The following is a 22,383-nucleotide window of genomic DNA, read 5'->3' on the forward strand; positions in this document are numbered from 1 at the left end:
CGTAACTATTATCCTATTTTAATTATAACTGTTCTATCCATAACCTATTTTTATTTATTTATTTATTTTTAATTGCGGCTCTAGTTCTCCAATTCTCCGCAAATTGAAGTGATTGTTTTTTATAATCAAGTTTTCAGATTTTACATTATTAATTTTAATATTTAATGTAGACAGTCTTCTTTTTAATTTGTCTATTGAATAAAATTTATACATATTTATTTAGAAATTCATTTTTAAAATATTATTTAAAATTCAAACTTTAATACGATCCCCAGATAGATAATATTTATATAAATCCTTCAAATTTTATTTTAAATATAAATTTATATTTAATTTAATTTTAGATAAGTTATTAGATTTTTTTCTCATATTTCTATTAGAATAGTTTACGTCTCGAAGCCACTCGTTCCGATCTCTCAAGAAATTCCCATTAAAAAAACCCTAACCCTAGATAGATTCCGCGGAGACGTGCAGAGGAGACGGCAGCGGCGACGGAGGTGATGGAGACCGTAGATTTGAAGGGGCTGGAATACTACTCCCTGCTTTCCAATGTATGCAAGGAACTGGAATCTCACATCGGCTCCGGCGACAAAGTACTGGCAGAGTTCATCACCGATCTCGGCCGCGACTCTGAGACCGTTGATGATTTTGAAACTAAGCTAAAGGAGTTTGGGGCTGGCGATATGCCTGACTACCTCGTTCGCTCCCTCCTCACCATGATACACGCCATCCTTCCCCCCACGTTCAAGACCAACAAGAAATCCGCTCCTGATGGCGACGAGAAATCATCCGCCTTCCCCGCTCTCTCCCGAGCAGATGACCGAGATCGAGCCAGGGAGCTCCGTTTGGAGATCGAGAAGGACGCCGAGCTCAAGGTGGAGGAAGAGCGCAGGAAATTTGACCGGGATAGGGACCTCGAACGTGACCGTGAGCGGGATGAACGGCACAGAAATGATCGTGATAGAGAAAGAGATAGGGGCAGAGATAGAGATCGGAATCGGGATTGGAACAGAGATCGGGACAGGGAGAGGGACAGAGACAGATACGGAGAAAGGGATAGAGACAGAGAGAGGGATCATAGATGGAAGAAGCACAGCAATTATAGAGTTCATGAGGAAGATGAAAAGGAGGAAGAAGAGGTGGAGGAACACAGAGAGAGGAGGCATCCTACTCAGCCTCGCAGAACTTCTGATGAACCAGAGCTTTATTCGGTCTACAAAGGAAGAGTTTCGCGGGTTATGGACACTGGGTGCTTCGTCCAGCTGAACGACTTGAGGGGAAAGGAAGGTTTGGTCCATGTCTCCCAGATTGCCAGTAGGAGGATTGCCAATGCAAAAGATGCAGTTAAGAGGGACCAAGAAGTTTATGTGAAGGTCATTTCGGTGTCAGGGCAGAAGCTTAGCTTATCCATGAGGGATGTAGATCAGAAAACTGGAAAAGATCTTCTTCCGATGAGGAAGAGCTCACAAAATGAAGCTTATATGGGAAACCCAGCAAGTGGGAATGGAGGCTCGACGAGGAGGTTAGGTCTTTCGGGGATTACTATTGTAGAGGAGAATGAAGATGGACCATCAAGGCGACCACTCAAGAGAATGAGCTCACCTGAGAGATGGGAGGCAAAGCAGCTCATTGCTGCTGGTGTTATGGACGTCCGTGACTATCCAATGTTCGATGATGATGGGGATGGAATATTGTATCAGGAAGAGGGTGCTGAGGAGGAGATAGAGATTGAGCTCAATGAGGATGAACCTGCCTTCTTGCAGGGGCAGAGTCGTTATTCAATTGATATGTCACCTGTCAAAATTTTCAAGAACCCGGAGGGATCTTTGGGCAGGGCTGCTGCGCTGCAGTCGGCCCTCATCAAGGAAAGAAGGGAGTTAAGGGAGCAGCAGCAGAGGACAATGCTAGACTCAATTCCTAAAGATCTCAATCGTCCCTGGGAAGATCCAATGCCGGAAACTGGCGAGCGACATCTTGCACAGGAACTTAGGGGAGTGGGATTGTCAGCATATGAGATGCCAGAGTGGAAGAAAGATGCTTATGGAAAAACTGTAACGCTTGGGCAGAGATCAAAGTTGTCAATACAGGAACAAAGGCAGAGCCTTCCTATTTATAAATTGAAAAAGGAGTTGGTTCAAGCTGTGCACGACAATCAGGTTCTTGTTGTGATTGGTGAGACCGGCTCAGGGAAGACAACACAGGTGACTCAGTATCTTGCTGAGGCAGGATACACAACAAGAGGGAAAATTGGGTGCACACAACCTCGAAGGGTGGCAGCCATGTCTGTTGCAAAGCGGGTAGCTGAAGAATTTGGTTGTCGCTTGGGTGAGGAGGTTGGTTATGCTATTAGGTTTGAAGACTGTACTGGCCCTGAGACTGTGATCAAATACATGACAGATGGTATGCTTCTCCGGGAGATTTTAGTTGATGAAACTCTATCACAGTACTCAGTAATTATGTTGGATGAAGCTCATGAAAGGACCATCCATACTGATGTTCTCTTTGGGTTGCTAAAGCAGCTTGTGAAGCGAAGACCAGACCTTCGGTTGATTGTGACATCTGCCACGCTAGATGCAGAGAAATTCTCTGGCTACTTCTTTAACTGCAACATTTTCACCATTCCTGGAAGAACTTTCCCAGTGGAGATACTTTATGCCAAGCAACCGGAAACCGATTATTTGGATGCAGCACTAATCACCGTTTTGCAGATACACTTGACAGAACCTGAAGGAGATGTACTTCTCTTCTTGACTGGCCAAGAAGAGATTGATCATGCCTGCCAGTCTCTGTATGAGAGAATGAAAGGGTTAGGAAAAAATGTGCCTGAGTTGATAATCTTGCCGGTATACAGTGCACTTCCCAGTGAAATGCAGTCCAGAATTTTTGATCCTGCTCCTCCTGGGAAGCGGAAAGTGGTTGTGGCTACCAACATTGCAGAAGCTTCCTTGACCATTGATGGTATTTACTATGTCGTGGATCCTGGCTTTGCTAAACAAAATGTCTACAACCCGAAGCTTGGGCTTGATTCACTGGTTATTACACCCATCTCACAAGCTTCTGCAAAGCAGCGAGCTGGTCGTGCTGGGCGTACAGGTCCTGGTAAATGTTTCCGACTATATACAGAGAGTGCTTACCGCAACGAAATGTCTCCAACAACGATTCCAGAAATCCAGAGGATCAATCTTGGCATGACAACTCTTAATATGAAGGCTATGGGTATAAATGACTTACTATCCTTTGATTTCATGGATCCTCCATCACCTCAAGCCCTCATTTCTGCGATGGAGCAACTATATAGTCTTGGAGCCCTTGATGAGGAAGGGCTCCTGACAAAATTGGGTAGAAAAATGGCTGAGTTCCCATTGGATCCTCCTTTATCAAAAATGCTTCTCGCTAGTGTGGACCTTGGATGCAGCGATGAAATTTTGACCATAATAGCAATGATTACGACTGGGAACATTTTCTACAGACCGAGAGAGAAACAAGCCCAGGCAGATCAAAAAAGAGCAAAATTCTTTCAGCCAGAAGGGGATCACTTAACACTGCTTGCTGTATATGAGGCATGGAAAGCTAAAAACTTTTCAGGGCCTTGGTGCTTTGAGAATTTTGTGCAGTCCCGTTCGCTTAGGAGAGCTCAGGATGTGAGGAAACAGCTTCTTACTATCATGGACAGGTATGTCATTCATTATCTTGTTTGCCATTTCTATCACATTCTTTGCCAATTCACCACTAAATGTCTAATTTTCATTGTTTTTTACAACTACCATTCTATTTGTCAAAATTGGCACATCCCTCCCATGAGAAGTAGAGAAATCTAACTTTTTTTAAGAGAAGAATCTGATCTCTGACACGATGGTGTTGATGTAATTGAATTCCATGTGTTTGATTGGAGGCAACCGTTCATTGACTGGCCTCGATATAGTAGAGTAAAAGCTTTTAGAAAGTCCCTTTGCCTTAGTTTTACATGGTTTTCCTTCATGGATCAGCTATTTTGCAATCAGCAAATGATTTGTTGCGAAATCTTCACTAAATATATGTGATAAACTACATTTTGATTTAAGCTTGCAACTCATGATCGACCAGTTAGAGTCTAAATAGTCTATGCACACAATCATTTGAGAAAATTATTATTCGTATAATACTAGATGTAAACTGTGATATTGTTCTCAGCTTGATGTTGCTTGTCATTGACAAACTTTAACTGATAATTTACCTCACATTTCAGATATAAGCTTGATGTTGTTAGTTCTGGCAAAAATTTCACAAAAATAAGGAAGGCGATAACAGCGGGTTTCTTTTTTCACACCGCGAGGAAGGACCCTCAAGAAGGCTACAGGACTCTAGTGGAAAACCAACCCGTGTACATCCACCCCAGCAGTGCTCTATTTCAAAGGCAACCAGACTGGGTGATCTATCATGAGCTTGTCATGACAACCAAGGAATACATGAGGGAAGTTACAGTCATCGACCCCAAGTGGTTGGTTGAATTAGCTCCAAGATTTTACAAAACTTCAGATCCGACAAAGATGAGTAAACGGAAGCGGCAGGAGCGTATCGAACCACTATATGACCGATATCACGAGCCTAACTCGTGGCGTTTGAGCAAGCGCCGAGCTTGAGGCTGTCTATAGCAATTTCTACTTTCTTGTCTTTGAGTTTTAGAAACTTTTTGGTTTCATTTTGTTATGTGAGCTATGGAGTTGAAGTTTTAGCCTTTTTTTTTTTTTTGTCTTCTTTGGCAATGCTGTATTTAGTGAATTATTAGTTATGGGCTGATTGGTAGAAGCTACATATGACTCGAATTCTATTCCACAAGAAAAAAGTTTGTCAGTTGATTATTGTACTCTTGTCGTTCTTGTAGCCATAGAAAGGTGGGAATTTTAATTGTTCCAACAATTAAAATTTTCTTTTTACTACAAATTAATGTCTTTATAAAACTTCTTTTATTTAGATGTATTTATATGTGAATATTTATTAATTTGAAATAAAAATATATATATTCTAATGTCCCCTGCAATGATTGTACATCTGTTAAATATTTGCACTGACAATTATAATTTTCATATCAAAATTTTAAACTAATAAAATTATTGATTTTTGTTAACAAAATTATTATTAGCAGTGATAGAAGTGCCATTTGGATAAAAAAAAATACTCATTGATTTTGAAAATAAAGATCCAGTTTTAACTTGGATGAATTAATGAAGGGTTGAGCTAACAGTGCTGTATTAATGAAGTGTTTACTGTGAATATTTTTTGATTTACCTTGATTATCGATAAAAACTTTTATAAGCCAATTATCCCGAATTAAATGACAAACTGAATATCTTATATCAACTAACAAAAAATAATTTATACACACTCATCTCTCAAGTAAATTTATTACAAGAATATGAAAACCAAATGGAGTGGACCAACACTACACGGATTTTTCGTTTTTTTATTAAATTAAAAACTTTCACCTCAAATTGATTTTAAAATTTAAATTATTTATTTTTAAAAATAATATGATAAGTAAACGGTGATATTACTCACCCATAACGCACAATAAAATATAGACAGATGAATAGGTATAAAAACAGTAGGCACTTTCATATTAGAGGCTAAGGCGATGAAAAGTCATTTTAACAACAATCAAAAAGGAGCTTGTCATGTTCATTCGAATGGATCTAATAATTAGCACATGAAATATTATCATCATGAAATTTGAGATTCGAATTTCGACAAATGAATTCATCTTTTGCCATAAAAAGGAACTTACCATTCTAATTTTTAACCTTTTGGACAAAGTGATCTACATCCTACTACTCATGGGGCAAGCACATGAACAACGTCAAATGGAGATGACCATGCCAGTTACTCTCGAAAATACTTTTTCAGGACAAACTAAAAAGAAATTTGAGAGACTGACAAATTTAAAATTTTGAAATTGTTACGATATTTTGCAAAAGAAGATCAACTACTTGATTTCATCAAATAGAGTGGTGAATTAATGACACGTAACATGTTATACAACCATCAATATAGATATAGTCATGATCCGAGAACAAGATGAACACCAACTTAGACAAGTTTCTGATTGTTATTCCAGTGAAGATAAAATCAAACATACATGAATTCACCTCCTCGGACAGCATTGGCTGCTCCTTTTCTTTCTTCCTCAGCTTCCTTCTCTCTCTCTTTCCAGCTCTCGTATGCATGATCATCTGTGCGCAGCTCGTGTCGACATATTGGGCAAGAGTTATGCTCGTCCTGCCAATTCACCAGAAGGAATACAGATTCAATCATGTCGAAGAAGTGCAAATGAAGTAAGATGCAAGTTCAGGAATCAAAGGAACTGAAACCTACCAGCCATGGTTTCAGGCAAGGTGGATGGAACAGATGCTTGCAGGGTAACTCCTGCATTTTGTCGTCTATTGCCAAGTTCTCCCGGCAAACAGCGCACTGTGTTTCACTGCCTAACCTAGCCATGATTGCCTCGGTCACAGTAACAACCGGAAGATTCGCGACGACTTCTTTTGAAGCAGGTGGTGGTCTTTGTGGCCCAGCACCGATTTCCTGGAAACAGGTCACAGTTATCTCAATCTAATACTCCACATTCACTAAGGTAATACATATCTATGCTTCTATAGATGTATTTCCATAAAGTAAAAAAACTAACAAGAAATGATTGGTTATATTTCCACATCCCCATGGTTGATTTTTGACAGGGTCAAATGAGTTTAAAACTATATTCTATTATCTGGACCTCACCATATCACCAATGTAGAATGGTAATTCTTTCAAATGGGAGTCTTTAGCTAATCTGATGAGACTACGTGCATAAACATAACTTCATAAAAGATATTTGCATACCCGTAAAGAAGCTTCAATGGCATTATCGAGGTCCAGAAAACCACCAACTTCTTGCATATTGTTTATTAACTCCCTGACAGAGTCAGGAAGTTGGATAGCCCTAGAGCTTTCTGTTGTATTTGCATTCTCTTCCTGACCTTGGGAAGAAGATTCAGATACAGATGCCCAATCTTGTGCGACGGCAAGAGTGGTAAGTAAGTTTTGTGCTACCAGCCATGCAGGAGGTGCTGGTTCAGGTTCCACAGTCAGGTGACCTTCAAATAGATATCTAGATTCTGGAAACAAACAACAACAAAATTAAGATATACCAACATTAAATTTATTGTCTGAAGCAATCCATAATTTCCAATCAGTTAAATGCCAAAAGCTTTCAAATTTCACATATGGGCCTTGGAAATAGATGCAATTCTATTTGTTATAGATATATCAGTTATTCTCCACAAGAAATGTTAAAATCTTTCAAATTTCACATATGATAAAGAAAACTATTTCCATGGACCACATATCTTAGCAGATGAAACTTCGTAGTTAGTAGCCAACTTCAGTTCACACAGGAACGTATGCAAGCAAAAATAGTCCACCCTGGGTGAAATCTAAGACAGTGATAGCCAGAAGAAAAAGAAAGTTGTTTGGAATTGAGATAATACCATGTTGTCTTGTGTCTGCCAAAGGAACCTCAGTATCCATCTCATTCAAATGCTCTTGTGCTCTGGCAATGTATTTTCTCATATTTTCCTTTTCCTTAGAATCAGTAGCCAGTTTTTCAACTTCTTCAAAGAGCCTTAAACCAGTGAGCCAGAATGCAGGTGTGGTATATCTACTCTGAAGAAGAGTAGCTACACGGGAAACTGTAGAATACATCTGCAGGAGAAAATCAACCAGTGTGACTTACAACATACAATTATTCAATAAATTGCCTTATTATTCCGTTGAAGTTTCTGTAATCAGAGAATTTCATCCTTCATTACTATTTATTCTGATTTGATATCCTAATAAATTTGACTATATATCTTCACGTGTCCATCAATTACAAGCTAGCATTACCTTATTTGTATTAATGAATTTGAAATACTTTCTCTTGTTTGAGAAGTTCATTTTGAAGGGAAAACAAACATTAAAATTGTGCTCGCCCTCCATCTGCTTCCCTCTCATATACTTGCATGTTAGGCTTGGTTTTCTTCTACATGGAAGTTTGATGATATCATTATCACTGACTTGTAAGTCTTCTATTGGTGAAATTAAAACAATTTAACATTCTTAGGGTTGGTTTTAATTCTATTGTTTTAAATTTAAAAAAGGTTCTTGACATTTAGTTGGGAGTTTATTAGAGTTTTTAAAATTATTTGGGAAGTTTACTAGAGATTTTAGGATAGTTCAGTGGGTATTTTTACAAAGAATCGGTCTCATTGCTACTCTATAAAAGAATTAAGATACCATGTACTCAAGCGTCTTTCAATTAATAATATTTTTCTCTATTGATAAGTTGAGTTGCTTTTGGTATGGCATCATTTGGGGTCAAAGCCAGGTTTCTATTTAGGTTTCATTTCTTGGTGTGCAAACTTTATTTGTTGTTCGACATTCTTCGTCTCCTCATGGTTTCCTTCATCTAAACCAAACCCAAGCCAGATCTTCTGTCAGTGTTGTTCAACAGTTAGGTTCCCCAACATTGTCATGATAATCTTTTGCAATTGCTCCTCCGAAAATATCCTCAATCAGCTCCTCTCCCATTCAGGATGTCCATAGCCTACACGCTTAGTTGTCATCCAAAGACCTCTCCAGTCCTCTCAGCAAGGTCAGGGATGCCTCTCCAGTCCTCTATTTCAAGAACAACACCTTTGACTGAGCACCACCCTGACCGAGAATTGCCCCATCCTCCCAAGAACATTACTATGTTTGCTGGTGAAGGCTTCATGTTTAACCATTCACGACTGAATCCACATCAACTACTCTTGCAGAGCTACCACTTCACCGCCATCTACCAGCTTCAATCAATAGCAACATCGAATCCCCGAAATTCAAATCATATTCTAATCTGAGTTAATTATCATCTCATATTGTCAACCCACCAACACAACTTTGACAACACCATAGTCTCGTGTTACCCATTAAACTTGTTCTTATTTTAATATTACTCTTATTTATTTTATATAGTTACTGAATTTTTAGATTTACCTAGTTTTCCTCACAAATCCCTAACTTTCTCCACTTACAAAAAAAAAAAGTTTATTTGGCCTTCATTTTCTTATCTGTCCAATCCTTAAAAAGATGTTGAAGTACTTTTCTGTACCCTTGGTTTACTAGTGTTACAAATTTTATAAATTTCATTATTTATTAACTGTTAGGTCTGACAAGACAGACTCCACTATGATAAATGTAGATAATAGGTGTGAGATTCTTAAAACTAGATGTAATAGCTTAAAAAATCACCTTAAAACCCTAACTCATGTGGATGGCCTAGAAAAAATTTTAAACGTTATTAGAAAACTAAGTGATATGAGGAAAGAAAAGATTCTAAAATATTAGATCATTTAGAAAGCATGTGCATTTCACCTAACAATAACTGTATCGCGACCTTCAACCCATATCTAGAGATGAGAACAACTAACTTTTTTTTAATAAAACCATAGACATAGGGTCCAGCAAGATGAGATCATTAAATACATTATGGTGGATGCTCTTAGCTCTAACAGTAGGTTACATCCAATGCATTTTTCAATTGGTTGATTGAGATTGAAGATTATTTTAATTGGTATCGCATGACTCCAACCCAACTTAATAAAATGAAACTCACTGGGATTGCTATGAAATTTTGGCAATGTTCAGGCTAATCAAGATCAACACAAACTAGAACTTATTACGAAATGGAATGAAATGAGAAAGAGACTACCAAAAAAAATGCATTTATACACTTTAGAGACCAACTATATAATACAGGGATAAATTTGACATAGTCATCCATAAGTGTAACAAAATAGATAAGTCAATTAAAGGAACTTCACATGCATAGTGAAGCTAGAGTAGGCCTTAGAGTTGTCCTTATTCAATTCATTTATGAATTTAGGCCAGAAATTAGAAGAGAACATGGGTTATCTTCTCCTTATTCATTAAAGAAGACTACCGCAAGTTCATAAAGCTTGAGTAGATCATCAAAGTATCTACATTCCAATAACCCCTTCCATCGAAACCATATTATCCTATAGTAGCCATAGCAGCCTAGGACCTTAAGATTGGCTTGATACATTAACAGAAAACTATCCCCTGAGGTCAATATATAAATGAGTATCAAGACATAATTTCAGAAGAAAAAGGAACAGCCACCTTTATGCACAAGTCAACATGCAATAGTGCAATAGACCTTGTTTCTGATCGCACTTGATAAATCTTCCACACTTCCGCATGAATCCCATGGAACGTGCTGAACTAAATAGGCAAGTTGAAACTCTCCTACTACATGAATTTTTATAATGTATTGAACTAAATAGGCAAATTGAAGAACTCCAAGAAAAAGATTTAGAAAGTGTGAGTCCTTATGTCATTCTGCGTTACTAACACTCAAAAAATGACCCTTGAAGAATGTGACATGATCATGTATAGGTTTCCTATATCTAGACTTAATGGCGTGCTCGACTTAATGGTTAAATCCAACTGATTCTCCAAGATTGATTTGCATAGTAGATATCATCAAATTTTGATGGGTGAAAATTCATCTTTAAAATACGGAGCAAACCATAAGAATGATTAGTTATGCCTTTTAAGCTTCCAAATGCCCCAAGCATATTGATATGGATAATGAATCAAGTCCTAAAACCTTATGTAAGAAAGTTTTTGGCAGTTTATTTTCATAACAATTATAGGAAAGTACACAACACTGACCTAGAACATATTCACTTAGTCTTTGAGACCCTCCACGCCGAGAAGCTATTTATTAACCTTAAAAAATGCTTTTATAATCTTACATTCTCTTCCTTAAGCATATTATTTCTGCAGAGGGCATTTTGACTTAATTCAACAAAGTTAAGGACATCAAGGATTAGTTTGAACCCTATACCCTTCAGGTACTCAAAGCTTCTACAATTTAGTGACAAACTATAGATATTTTATTATCTTAAGAAAGGAGTTTCAGTGGACTGAGTCTTTTAAGGAATCAAACAAAGAAAAGATGATTGACACACCTATATCAGAAATCCTGACCTTCCTAAATCATTTGAGGTAATTGATGATGCATATGTGGGAGGAATTGGAAGTACCCTAAGACAAGAAAGGCACTTTATTCCCTTATTTAGCGAGAAACCCAATGAAAATCAACGCCGCCACTCCACATATGATAGAGTTTTACATTATCTTCCTAGCTCCAAGGCCTGGGCAATACTACTGTGTTCAAACAAATTTATATTGCATGCTGACTATAAAACACTTAGCTAATCACAAGGTAAATCTTATTTGATTTATGATGCAAGAAGACGCTAATATATGATGCCTCTATTGAGTATGAGGCACATTTTCTCATTGTTACAGCAACTTCTGAATATTAGAGGGACTGTAACTGAAGAGAAATTAACACCATCATATAGTTTATAAAATTTCCGAATATTAATGATTATGATAGTGCTGAACCAACTGACAAGTACATAGGATAAGTCCAACAATTACTTCTTTATGAATCATTTTCCTATAAATAGACCATGCAAATTTGATAATTTTGATCTTGGCATACTTAAGATACAGATAAGGCGGGCGTGCCATGAACTTGTGGAAAATCTCAAATAAAGTAAACTTTGATTATTTTTTTTCTTCTTTCTCTAATAAGTAAACACCAAATTCAGTCATAGGGATCACCAGGTGATTTAATAGTCTTGAATAAGAAGAACTAATTGGTCTATTTCCATCTCTCACATTTAGCAATCATCATATAATGGGCATTCTGCTCCAACCAGCATATTTTTATTTTTTTTAATAATATTAGCAATTACATAAACTGATATTATTTTGCTCGCCCCCCATAAACATCTCCTAAAATCATTTCCTTTTCTAATCCAGTAAGAATCCTTTTTTCTCTGCCTAAGGATATTAGTCAACAAAACCGTAAAATTCAGCAGGGCGTAAAGATGGTGAATCTTAAACACGATAAAGATCCGATGCAGTTAGGAAGAAAACGTATTACGAAAAACTAATTTAAAATCTCAAAGAATTACCGATTTTGCCAGATCTGTATGCTCAAACGATCAAATAAAAAACACGAGAAACAAAGGGAAAGTACCGATTTGCGTAGAGACGGGGACGCGGAGGGATATTGCCCGCGGACGAGAGATGCAATGGAGGCAACCGCCTCCTCGAACGACTGCTTCTTCCCGAGCTTCCTCTGCAACGCCTGCAGCTCCTCCATCGCCGTCTTCTCCGCTTCCATATTCTTTCTTCCTCTTCTCCTCCTCTTTCTCTCTCAAGTTTTAACCCTATAGGAGAAGAGGACCTGAGAATCGGATCTTAAAAGGATGAACTCGAAGCTTCGTTTCTTGAGGAAGGGGAAAGAGCCGACTGGATGGACGAGGATATCTCCGTGTTAACAAGCAACCAATTACCCAGAGAAGTACCCGCAAGGACGGGTGTCTGAGTGGGAACAACCGGACGGCGGAGCCTACCGTCTGATATCTGTCTTTTGGTGCTGTTTTGGGTAATGCTATTTCTAGTACTGTCATGACGACAGCAAACGGGTAAATCAACCAGTAGAAGATTTTTTTTTTCATTTGTCAAATCGGATCGGGCAAGTGAAAAAAACAACCGAATCCGAAATATGCCTAGAGGTTATATATATATATATATATAAATTTTTTTTTATCCTGTCCGAGAGTGGGTTAACGGACGCTGGGGAGGTGACGCTCACGTTAACTGGATGTCGACTGAAGATGACGTAGACCTCCAATGAGCTAAGCCTGCAATCACAAATCGTTAGTGCCGAGTCAGGGAGAGGGTCCCCGGCGATAACCCTCCGACGCTCAAGTCAGTCACCGGCAGTAAACGAATGAAGTAGAGAAGAGAGGAGTAACAGCGTAACTGTAGCTACAGTAGTGAACATACCTCCGTCGAAACCTGAAGGTCCTTATATAAGGCTTCCAGGAGGCGCGTGCACGTTTCTCAAGGCGTGCACATTTCTCAAAGCATACCTGGAAAAGACCTACCAGAAAAACGTGTCTGACACCATATCGTAACACCCCGAGCATATCTTTGACGTGACAGTGGAAGCTTCCACTGTACGATTCTCTGCCTGACCATGTCGCCAGCAATGCAGCTTGTCGGTGGCGCTGGTCCCTAGGAAGATATCGCCAACTGCCCCTTTTGTCTGTTATTAGGCCGAGCGGGAGAGTCGCTCGGCCAATCTGTCGTCTGGGTGATACAATGACCGGGTCGAGCGTCCGCTCGGCCAATGATCTGCTGTCTTGCTTCACCCTGTCGGGCGAGGGAGCCCTGTCTGGCGGGTCGAGGTTGCGTCCACTGCCTAGCCGAGCGGGATGACCGCTCGCCTTCGTCCCTTTCTGCTTTGAGCTTTATGAGCGTCGGAAGCTCGGTGTCTGACTGAACTGTCGAAGTGTCGAACCGGCTACTAATCCTGCTGATCGGGAAGGTAGTTCACCCGATCGAACGCCTACCTAGGACGTTGACCACTGTGACCTCCTGCCAGGTTGGCCCTACCTTACCACCGGATCAACTATATATATATATATATATATATATAGAGAGAGAGAGAGAGAGAGAGAGAAATTTTAGCCTGCGGTGCGGTTGCTGCGGTTTCGCTGCGGTACTTGCCACGTTAGCGAGAAAACAAAAAAAAATTCAACGCTGCTCTCCTGCTCTATCGGCCTGGACCGATCAGGCCCTAGGCTGATCGGTCCCCAGACCGATCAACCAATTCAGAGTTGGCTTCGAAGCCTGATCGGTCTGTGGACCGATCAGGCTCTGACATGGCAAGTTCCACGTCATCGCGAGAATAAGGCATGTCAAAGCCTTCAAACAAAACAAAAAATCGCGGCCGAGCGTTTCTCCTTCCTTCCTCTACGCTAACCCTAGCACAAGAGGCGCCGCGATTTTTCTCCTTCCTCCCTCTCCTCGTGTCGCACCTCTCCTCCCTCTCCAAATCCCCTCCTCTCTCGCCGAAGCTCGTCGCGAAGCAGAGCCACCCTCCTCTCCTCGTCTCAAAACACCTCAACACGCGAACCCTAGCCGCCGAAGAGAACCCCCTCGCGCTCCCTGACGCGAGCCACCTCCTCTCTACCAACCAGAGGAAGCCGATTTCCTCTCCAGGTGATGGATCGATTTTCGCTCGACTGTCATACTTGATTTATTCCTATGTTCCATCCGTGCGTGTTTCAATGTATTTCTAAGTGATTATTTGCCCATTTTATTTAGGGTTTTGCGATCTCATCCGTTGCTCGCCTAGGTGGTTCCATTTCCTCCGTGCCTGCGCTGTTTGGCTTTCTGATCCGCATACGGTGAATAGCTCTTTCTCTAACCATTTCGCCCCTATTTTAGGGTTCTTTGGATATTATCTGTTCGCCCCTAGTAAACTGATGTGAGTTGAAAACATCAATCGCAACATTTTAAGGGTCCTGTAAGCTGACCGTTGAATGGTTTCCTGCAACTTTATTATATTATCACTTTCAATATGTGCATGTAACTGGTTATCTAGTTTGGGTTGGTTTCGTTTATTTTCTTGAACATATATCTATTGTGCTAACTTAAACATAGTTTTTCCTTTATATTTTCGACTTTTGGAGAGTCTCTAAATTTAAAAGGATGTGATATACAACAATTGTCTTCCATAGAGATTAATGGTGGGATACAATCAATATAGTCAAAGCTAATAGTTGAGTCTTTGGAACTACTGGATCCATTATTGTTGATTTACCTGGTGTCAATTGCAATTACAATAATGGTGATTATAATTGTTGTTACAACTAGTGGTTCCATTATAATCTATTTTCTGCTCAAATATACATATCTCCTTGTTTATATGAGAATGTGCCATGGAAATTTAAATAAGAAGAAAATTCTAAGTTGAAAATCCTATGGAAACAATACAATGTGTCAATTTCATGTTTAACTTAGATGATGTTCTGTTAGGATTTGATGCATCTATATCAAAATCACTTTTGTTTTATTCTATTAATTGGAATAGTTTTTATTTATATCATGTTTATGATTTGATGTTGCATCTATATAAAATCACTTTTGTTTTATTTTGTTAATTAAAACAGTTTTTATTTATTTATCTATTGTTAAATAAAATGCGAGGGCGCCCAGAAATGGAAGAAAATAGAGTTGATGATCAAGAATTCATTCCCCAAGTTGCAGATGATCGAAAACCAAAAATTGGAATGGAATTCTCATCTCTAGAGGATGTATATTCATTCTATAACCAATATGCACGAGAAGCTGGATTTAGTTCAAGGAATAACACGAGCAGGAAAAACAAAATGACAAATGAAGTGACATGGAAACAAATTGTATGCTTTAAAGAAGGGCATACAGATTAATGCGACACAATAAACATCCAAATCCTGATCAACAAATAAGGGAAAGAGCACGTGACACAGTTAGAACGGGTTGTAAGGTAAATATTGCATTTGTCAAGAACCAGATAGGACCAGATTGGGTTATCTGTAACTTTATAGAAGGTCATAATCATCCGCTCTCAACTCCATCAAAGGTGCATTTGCTACGCTCACATCGCAGTGTTTCGGCAGCCAAAAAAGCATTGACAACACAATTTTCAGAGGCCAATGTACCAACTTGCCAACAAATCCGTTTATTAGAGGCCCTGAACGGGTAGGTTGTACAGAAACTGATATTAGAAACTTTGAGAGAAATCTAAGGGATGAACAAAAGGGTATTGATGCTGAAACACTTATTGAGTTTTTTGCATTGGAGCAAGAGAAGAATTCAGCTTTTTTCTTTGCCTACGAGACTGATTCAGATAACAGATTTAGTAGGTGCTTTTGGGCTGATCATGTTTCAAGAAGGGCATATAGTGTATTTGGTGATGCTATTGTATTTGATACAACTTATAACACCAACAAATATGGTTTAATTTTGGCACCATTTGTAGGAGTTAATCATCATCATCAGATAATTCTTTTTGGTTGCGGGTTTCTTAGTGATGAGAAAACTGAGTCTTTTGTTTGGTTGCTTACAAAGTTCTTAGAAGTCATGCCTAAAGGTGCACCAAACATTATCATCACTGATCAGGATCCTGCAATGACAAAAGCTATTGCACAGGTTTTGCCTCAAACAGTGCATCGATATTGTTTATGGCACATATTGAACAAATTCCCAGAAAAATTAGACCCTTTGAATTTTCAAAACCATTATCACAGCATAAAGAATGTCATTACAAATTCTACAACACCTGATGATTTTGAGAAGTCATGGGAAGAGACTATCAAGGAAGTTAACTTAGAGAAAAATGATTGGTTGTCCTTGATGTATGAATTACGACATAGATGGGTGCCAGCATATTTTAGTCATGTCTTTTCTGCAGGAATGTCAAGTAGCCAAAGATCTGAAGGGTCACATGCATTTTTCAAGAAATATATCTCAAATAAGAACTCATTAATGGATTTTATCACACGTTTTAATAAAGCATTGAGACACCAAAGACACAATGAGTTAGTTGCGGACCATATTGATATGAATGAGAATCCCAAAGTTAATACAACCTGGCCAATGGGAAGTCAAATGGTTAAGCTGTACACAAAAAAGAAATGGCTGGAGTTTCAAAGTGAAATGATCGAGAGTCATAGTTATTATGTGCAACAGACATGTGCAGGAGTTGCCTCAGCAGTTTACCACGTGATGAAATTTCAAAGTTCCTCTTCCTCAAAATCAAGAGTGCTCACGCATGACAAACAAAGGGATTACATATCATGCAGCTGCACAAAATTTGAGTTTGAGGGCATTCCATGTAGACATATGTTAGCTTTTTTTCGTATCAACCAAGTGTTTCATTTGCCTGATATGTATATACTCAAACGATGGACGCGATATGCAAAAGTTGGAGGAATGTATGCTTTAGGAGAGCAAAATGTCATTGATGATCCAGATTCAGAAAGATATTTGATGTCGAGGCACTCGAGGTTATCCTATAAAGCTTCAGTGTTAGTTGATGATGCATCTTTGAGTACTGAGAGGACAACCTTCTTGGAAGAACAATTTGATTGTATCTACAACAAAATTCAAGAGATGTCCATTAATACAACATGCAGTGATAGAAGTCAAAGAAAAAAATCAATGGATGAGACTCTTAGTATTATTGATCCTTCTGTAGTAAGAACTAAAGGATGTGGAAAGAGATTAAAATCATCAAATGAGAAATCAACATCAAATTCTAGGCTTTGTCGTGGGTGCGGACTTCGAGGAGTGTCACATGATAAGCGTAACTGTCCCAATTTGCAACAAGGGTATGTGTTGATTCAATTTATCTGGCAAACAAATTTATTTTATTATCTTTTGTATATGACAATGTGCCAATTATCAGATCAATTGAAGATAATAATCATATCAGTCTTGACGACCCATATGAACCGGATTTGGGATCTATAGCCGGTACTATCAAAGTTTAAATTTTTTAAAATATAGTAGTTTATTGTTTATTGAGATAATAAAATTAATAAATTATCTTTATTGTTACAGGTTCTAATAACATGCGCTAAGATGTTGTAATTATCTATGGTTGGTATATCTATTTTTTTTGTTTGTATGTTTGATTGGTTTAGTGCATTTCTTTAATTTCAGTACTCTTGTTATGATAATTATTTAATTCTTGATACCTTTCTGCATTAGAGTTTCTAAACATGTGATCTTGCGTAGTCAGTGTTGCGTGGTATTTGTTGCTCATGATCAAATGTTTGTGTTGGAAGAGATTTTGAAGAGCATCTTTTACGAGGTGAAGAACAAATTTGATGTTGCCCTCAGTGTGCTTCTGCTTTGGAAATAAAATATCACAATTGATCTTGATGATCCAGCTGCTATCTCCCAGTATGCTAAAGTCATCAAAACTTTTAAGGCAAAAGTAAGTATTTTTCTTTTGAAAAGTTATTATGTGTATAACAATTCAATGCTCCTTTGAGTGCACTAATTTCCAGTTTTACCTTTCAAAATAATTGAGTGGTATGCTGTATTTGATTCAATGCAATGCATCAAGGGAAAAGTAAGTATGAAGATGTAACTTTACTTTGATATTTGTTTTGGCGTTTTGTCGTGTCTATATATTGTGCCTTGTGTTGCTTTAGTGCTACGCATGTATGTTGACATCAGAAGTGTTAGACATGTCTGTTGTTTATACTGTATAACTTTTTTTTTATTGGGAGCTTGGAACTAAACTAGGGAAGAGGAGGTTCCAGGTCAAGCATGTAATTGCTGAAATAGATTTGATACCTATCTAGTTATCTAAATTCAAGATAGTATTAGATGATCACGTAGCCCTTGATGCATTGCTAAGTCTATATGCTGTAAAATCTAATGTTATAATGTTTTTACTGAATGTAGCTGAAACATAAGCATGTAACAAATATAGGAACAAAGTTTATAACTTACAACCGTTGTATTCGTTGTGCTACTGTTGTTTCTGTAATATGCACGTTTAGTTATGTAACAATATTGTATATGAATTTATTTCACTTAGTGGCATATTTTATGTGAAAAATATAATATGCTTTATATCTAGTCTTAATTCTTGCATACATTATTTGCTCAAGCTTAATTGATTATTTGCATACATTAATTCTCGCAGATCATAATTGATGATTCGCATTGATGAACCAAGCTTGGAGTTTTAGGTTGCTACCTCATGTAATGGGATGCTGATTTTGTTCTGATTTTAGGCATAATTGTATTTTAATTCGTGTAAGAAAGATGTACATAAGTTGTTTGGCTACACTGGCAGAACCTTGTTTTCTTTCTTCTAGTTGTGATGAAATGTACATAAGAAAGATGATGAAATGTACATAAGTTGTTTGGCTACACTGGCTACACTGACATTTTGTTGTTTTCTTCTAGTTGTGTCAAATATTGTGTACATTTATCATTTCAAACGTTACAAATTTTTATTATGAAGTTTGCTATCTTGCATAAATGTTATTCGAACCTATTGCTTGAATATTTTGGATGACTGTGAACAATGGTCCTTCATTCATGATTCTAGTGGTCCGATTCTAGTGAAACAAACGATAGCAGATGATTTGATCAGGTGAATCATAATGAATCAGGAAAATCAGAGAAGCAGCAGAAACAAACGACAAGTTGTGGATCGGTCAACCGACCGATCCATAGCTCTCTGGACCGATCAGGACTCATCCTGATCGGTCTGGGAAGAGTCTGATCGGTTTGTGGACCGATCAGACTATGGGTGGATCGGTCCACAGACCGATCCCCCTCTCGCTTTGAGTCCAGCGTCTTCTTTCTGATCGGTCTGTAGACCGATCAGATAACCCACAGAATGCTTCTATGTGGTTACTGATCGGTCCACAGACCGATCAGATAACCCATAGAAACTTTCTGTGTGGTTCCTGATCGGTCACTAGACCGATCAGATGACTAATGTATCACTGGATCGGTCTGCCGACCGATCCAGACAACTAGAGTATCACTGGATCGGTCAACAGACCGATCCAATGTCCTTGTGTTAGTTTTAGAGCCTCTCAGCCCTAAACCCTAACGTCTTCCTGGTCCAGAGAACGAACTACCAAACCCTCTCTGACCTAGTCCGGAGAACGAACTGCCGAGCCCTCTCCGACTTCGTCCGGTCCAGAGAACGAGTTACCGAGCCCTCTCTGACCTAGTCCGGAGAACGAGCTGTCGAGCCCTCTCCGACTTCGTCCGGTCCAGAGAATGAGCTACCGAGCCCTCTCTGACCTAGTCCGGAGAACGAGCTGCCGATCCCTCTCCGACTTCGTCCGGTCCAAAGAACGAGCTACCGAGCCCTCTCTGGCCTAGTCCGGAGAACGAGCTGTCGAGCCCTCTCCGACTTCGTCCGGTCCAGAGAACGAGCTACCGAGCCCTCTCTGACTTGCGTGCCAAGTATCCGTACTTGGACTTCTCCTCTCCTCATGATCAACCTTGATCATTAATCAGTCTGAGTTTAATTACTATATGATACAAACTTAAATCAGTGTCAACATCAAAACAACAGCCAGGTCAGACTGTATCAACAAAGCCATCGGAAACATACTTTTCTCCATTCATGGTCACCTTGTTAAGCATACAAATATAACAAAATTTAGGCAAACAAACGATCAACCTGTCCAATGGATTCGATCTGTTGATGACCTTTCAGGCAGCAGTGCTCATGTGTTTGACATAGATGGAAGTGCCTACTTGCGCAAGTGGATGAAATCTACTAGTTGGTCGTCAAGCTTGTCCATCACCTTCTGGAAGAATTGCTTAGTTAAACATGCAATTGTGTTGGCTAAAAACATGGTTGTAGCTGAACTTAGTCTTGTAGAAAGAGCAGCTTTGACATGTAAAGAGAAGAGTCAAATAATGGAGAAGACTCGAGCAACAATTGATGCCGCTATGATAGAAGGGATCCCAAGCAATATCGATCTTTTCGAGGTATTAGTTTCCGTCCAAAACCTATCAATAACTTGTGTTGGAGCTCATGTATTGCGATGCTGAGTTTTCTCATGCTCTATCATGTTCTGCCTTTGGATCCAGGAGCTTGTTCTTCCCTTGGTGGCCATTGGTAAAAATTTCAACAAACTTAGGCATTGGAATACTCTATTGTGACACATCTAAAGTTACATGACAATTTATATAATGGTCCTCCATTCATGGTCACCTTGTTTACTAGTTTAGCAGCAGAATAGTGGAGACAAAAGGGATTCATAACTTTATTTTGAAGTGTAAGTGTTTCTCTACAACCAGAATCAAATACATTCATTCAATTAAATAAAAAAGTTTACTGTCAAATACATTCATCCAGCTAAATAAAAAAGTCTACCGTCAAATACATTCATCCAACTAAATAAAGTCTATTAATTAATCACTGATATGAACAGAGTCCAATTTTTTTTGAATCTCTTCACACATCTTGGCGATCTTAGCTGTATTACGACGATATTCATCAGCTAAATCTAGTTGACTTTTTATCAACTTCGCTAGTTCCTCTGTTTGCTTCATTTTTTCACCACAATTTGAAGATGCAGTTGAAGTTGAACTCGAAGTTGAGCTTGAACATTTTTGGACAGTAGGGGCAATGAAAGCATGTTGTTTCTCCTTGTATGAAATAAAAGCTCGAAATGCTTCCTCTTTACTGAGATATGATCTATGCAATGCACCGCTATATTTGTTAACTTGAGTATGAGTTTCTTCCCAACTATCATAAACACCGGGGTTTCGTCCAACAAATACCACATATGTTTTTCCCTACATTACAATAAATAAACATTAAAACATAAATTCTAATCTTAAAATATAGATTGTGAAATTCAAATAGGAAGCTAAAATCAAATCAAAGGGTTTACCATTTGAGTATTGAAATCTAGCTACAACACCGACCTGTTTTATTCGATATAAAAGTTACAAAATTTTGAATCAAACAACATGCAAACTGATGTGTATTATAAAAGATAAAAAAAGCAAGAAACAAATATAAAAAGGGCACACAATATGCAAACTTATCATAAAAGGTCAAACAACATGCAAACTTATCATTCTCTCCGCATAACATGTATTATAAAAGGTAAAAAGAAAAAAAAGAAACAAATATAATTTGCATCTAATTATATTTATTCAATCTCTATGATATCATAATCCCAAAAGTCGAAAATATAAAGGAAAAACTATGTTTAAGCTAGCACAATAGATATATGTTCAAGAAAATAAACGAAACCAACCCAAACTAGATAACCAGTTACATGCACAGATTGAAAGTGATAATACAATAAAGTTGCAGGAAACCATTCAACGGTCAGCTTACAAGATCCTTAAAATGTTGCGATTGATGTTTTCAGCTCACATCAGTTTATTAGGGGCGAACAGATAATATCCAAAGAACCCTAAAATAGGGGCGAAATGGTTAGAGAAAGAGCTATTCACCGTATGCGGATCAGAAAGCCAAACAGCGCAGGCACGGAGGAAATGGAACCACCCAGGCGAGCAACGGATGAGATCGCAAAACCCTAAATAAAATGAGCAAATAATCACTTAAAAATACATTGAAACACGCACGGATGGAACATAGGAATAAATCAAGTATGGCAGTCGAGCGAAAATCGATCCATCACCTGGAGAGGAAATCGGCTTCCTCTGGTTGGCAGAGAGGAGGTGGCTCGCGGCAGGGAGCGCGAGGGGGTTCTCTTCGGCGGCTAGGGTTCGCGTGTTGAGGTGTTTTGAGACGAGGAGAGGAGGGCGGCTCTGCTTCGCGACGAGCTTCGGCGAGAGAGGAGGGGATTTGGAGAGGGAGGAGAGGCGCAACACGAGGAGAGGGAGGAAGGAGAAAAATCGCGGCGCCTCTTGTGCTAGGGTTAGCGTAGACGAAGG

At 38.7% G+C, this 22,383-nt stretch overlaps 2 protein-coding genes across 2 annotated transcripts; one reads left to right on the forward strand and one right to left on the reverse strand.

Moving 5' to 3' along the window:
- Positions 1-382: 382 nt before the first annotated feature.
- LOC122036398 (probable pre-mRNA-splicing factor ATP-dependent RNA helicase DEAH5) lies at positions 383-4,843 on the forward strand. The gene is made up of 2 exons (XM_042595693.1): positions 383-3,673; positions 4,226-4,843. The coding sequence occupies exons 1-2, from the start codon at positions 501-503 to the stop codon at positions 4,617-4,619; spliced, it is 3,567 nt and encodes a 1,188-aa protein (XP_042451627.1). The 5' UTR covers positions 383-500; the 3' UTR covers positions 4,620-4,843.
- A 1,120-nt stretch (positions 4,844-5,963) lies between these two features.
- Positions 5,964-12,402, reverse strand: LOC122036397 (E3 ubiquitin-protein ligase AIP2-like). The gene is made up of 5 exons (XM_042595692.1): positions 12,113-12,402; positions 7,503-7,716; positions 6,856-7,130; positions 6,349-6,558; positions 5,964-6,252 (listed from the first exon to the last, which is right to left on the reverse strand). Exons 1-5 carry the CDS (start codon positions 12,257-12,259, stop codon positions 6,103-6,105), a joined length of 996 nt encoding a protein of 331 aa, XP_042451626.1. The 5' UTR covers positions 12,260-12,402; the 3' UTR covers positions 5,964-6,102.
- Positions 12,403-22,383: the final 9,981 nt, after the last annotated feature.

This window comes from Zingiber officinale, unplaced genomic scaffold, assembly GCF_018446385.1.
Source record: "Zingiber officinale cultivar Zhangliang unplaced genomic scaffold, Zo_v1.1 ctg150, whole genome shotgun sequence".
Classification (NCBI taxonomy): Eukaryota; Viridiplantae; Streptophyta; class Magnoliopsida; order Zingiberales; family Zingiberaceae; genus Zingiber; species Zingiber officinale.

Excerpts from the sequence above, each read along its gene's own strand:
- LOC122036398 (XM_042595693.1), top strand. The coding sequence starts at position 501 with ATGGAGACCGTAGATTTGAAGGGGCTGGAATACTACTCCCTGCTTTCC. Across the intron at positions 3,674-4,225 it reads CTTCTTACTATCATGGACAG|ATATAAGCTTGATGTTGTTA; the intron begins GTATGTCATTCA and ends CTCACATTTCAG.
- LOC122036397 (XM_042595692.1), bottom strand. The coding sequence starts at position 12,259 with ATGGAAGCGGAGAAGACGGCGATGGAGGAGCTGCAGGCGTTGCAGAGG. Across the intron at positions 7,717-12,112 it reads CCCCGTCTCTACGCAAATCG|ATGTATTCTACAGTTTCCCG; the intron begins GTACTTTCCCTT and ends TTTCTCCTGCAG. Across the intron at positions 6,253-6,348 it reads CTTGCCTGAAACCATGGCTG|GACGAGCATAACTCTTGCCC; the intron begins GTAGGTTTCAGT and ends GTGAATTGGCAG.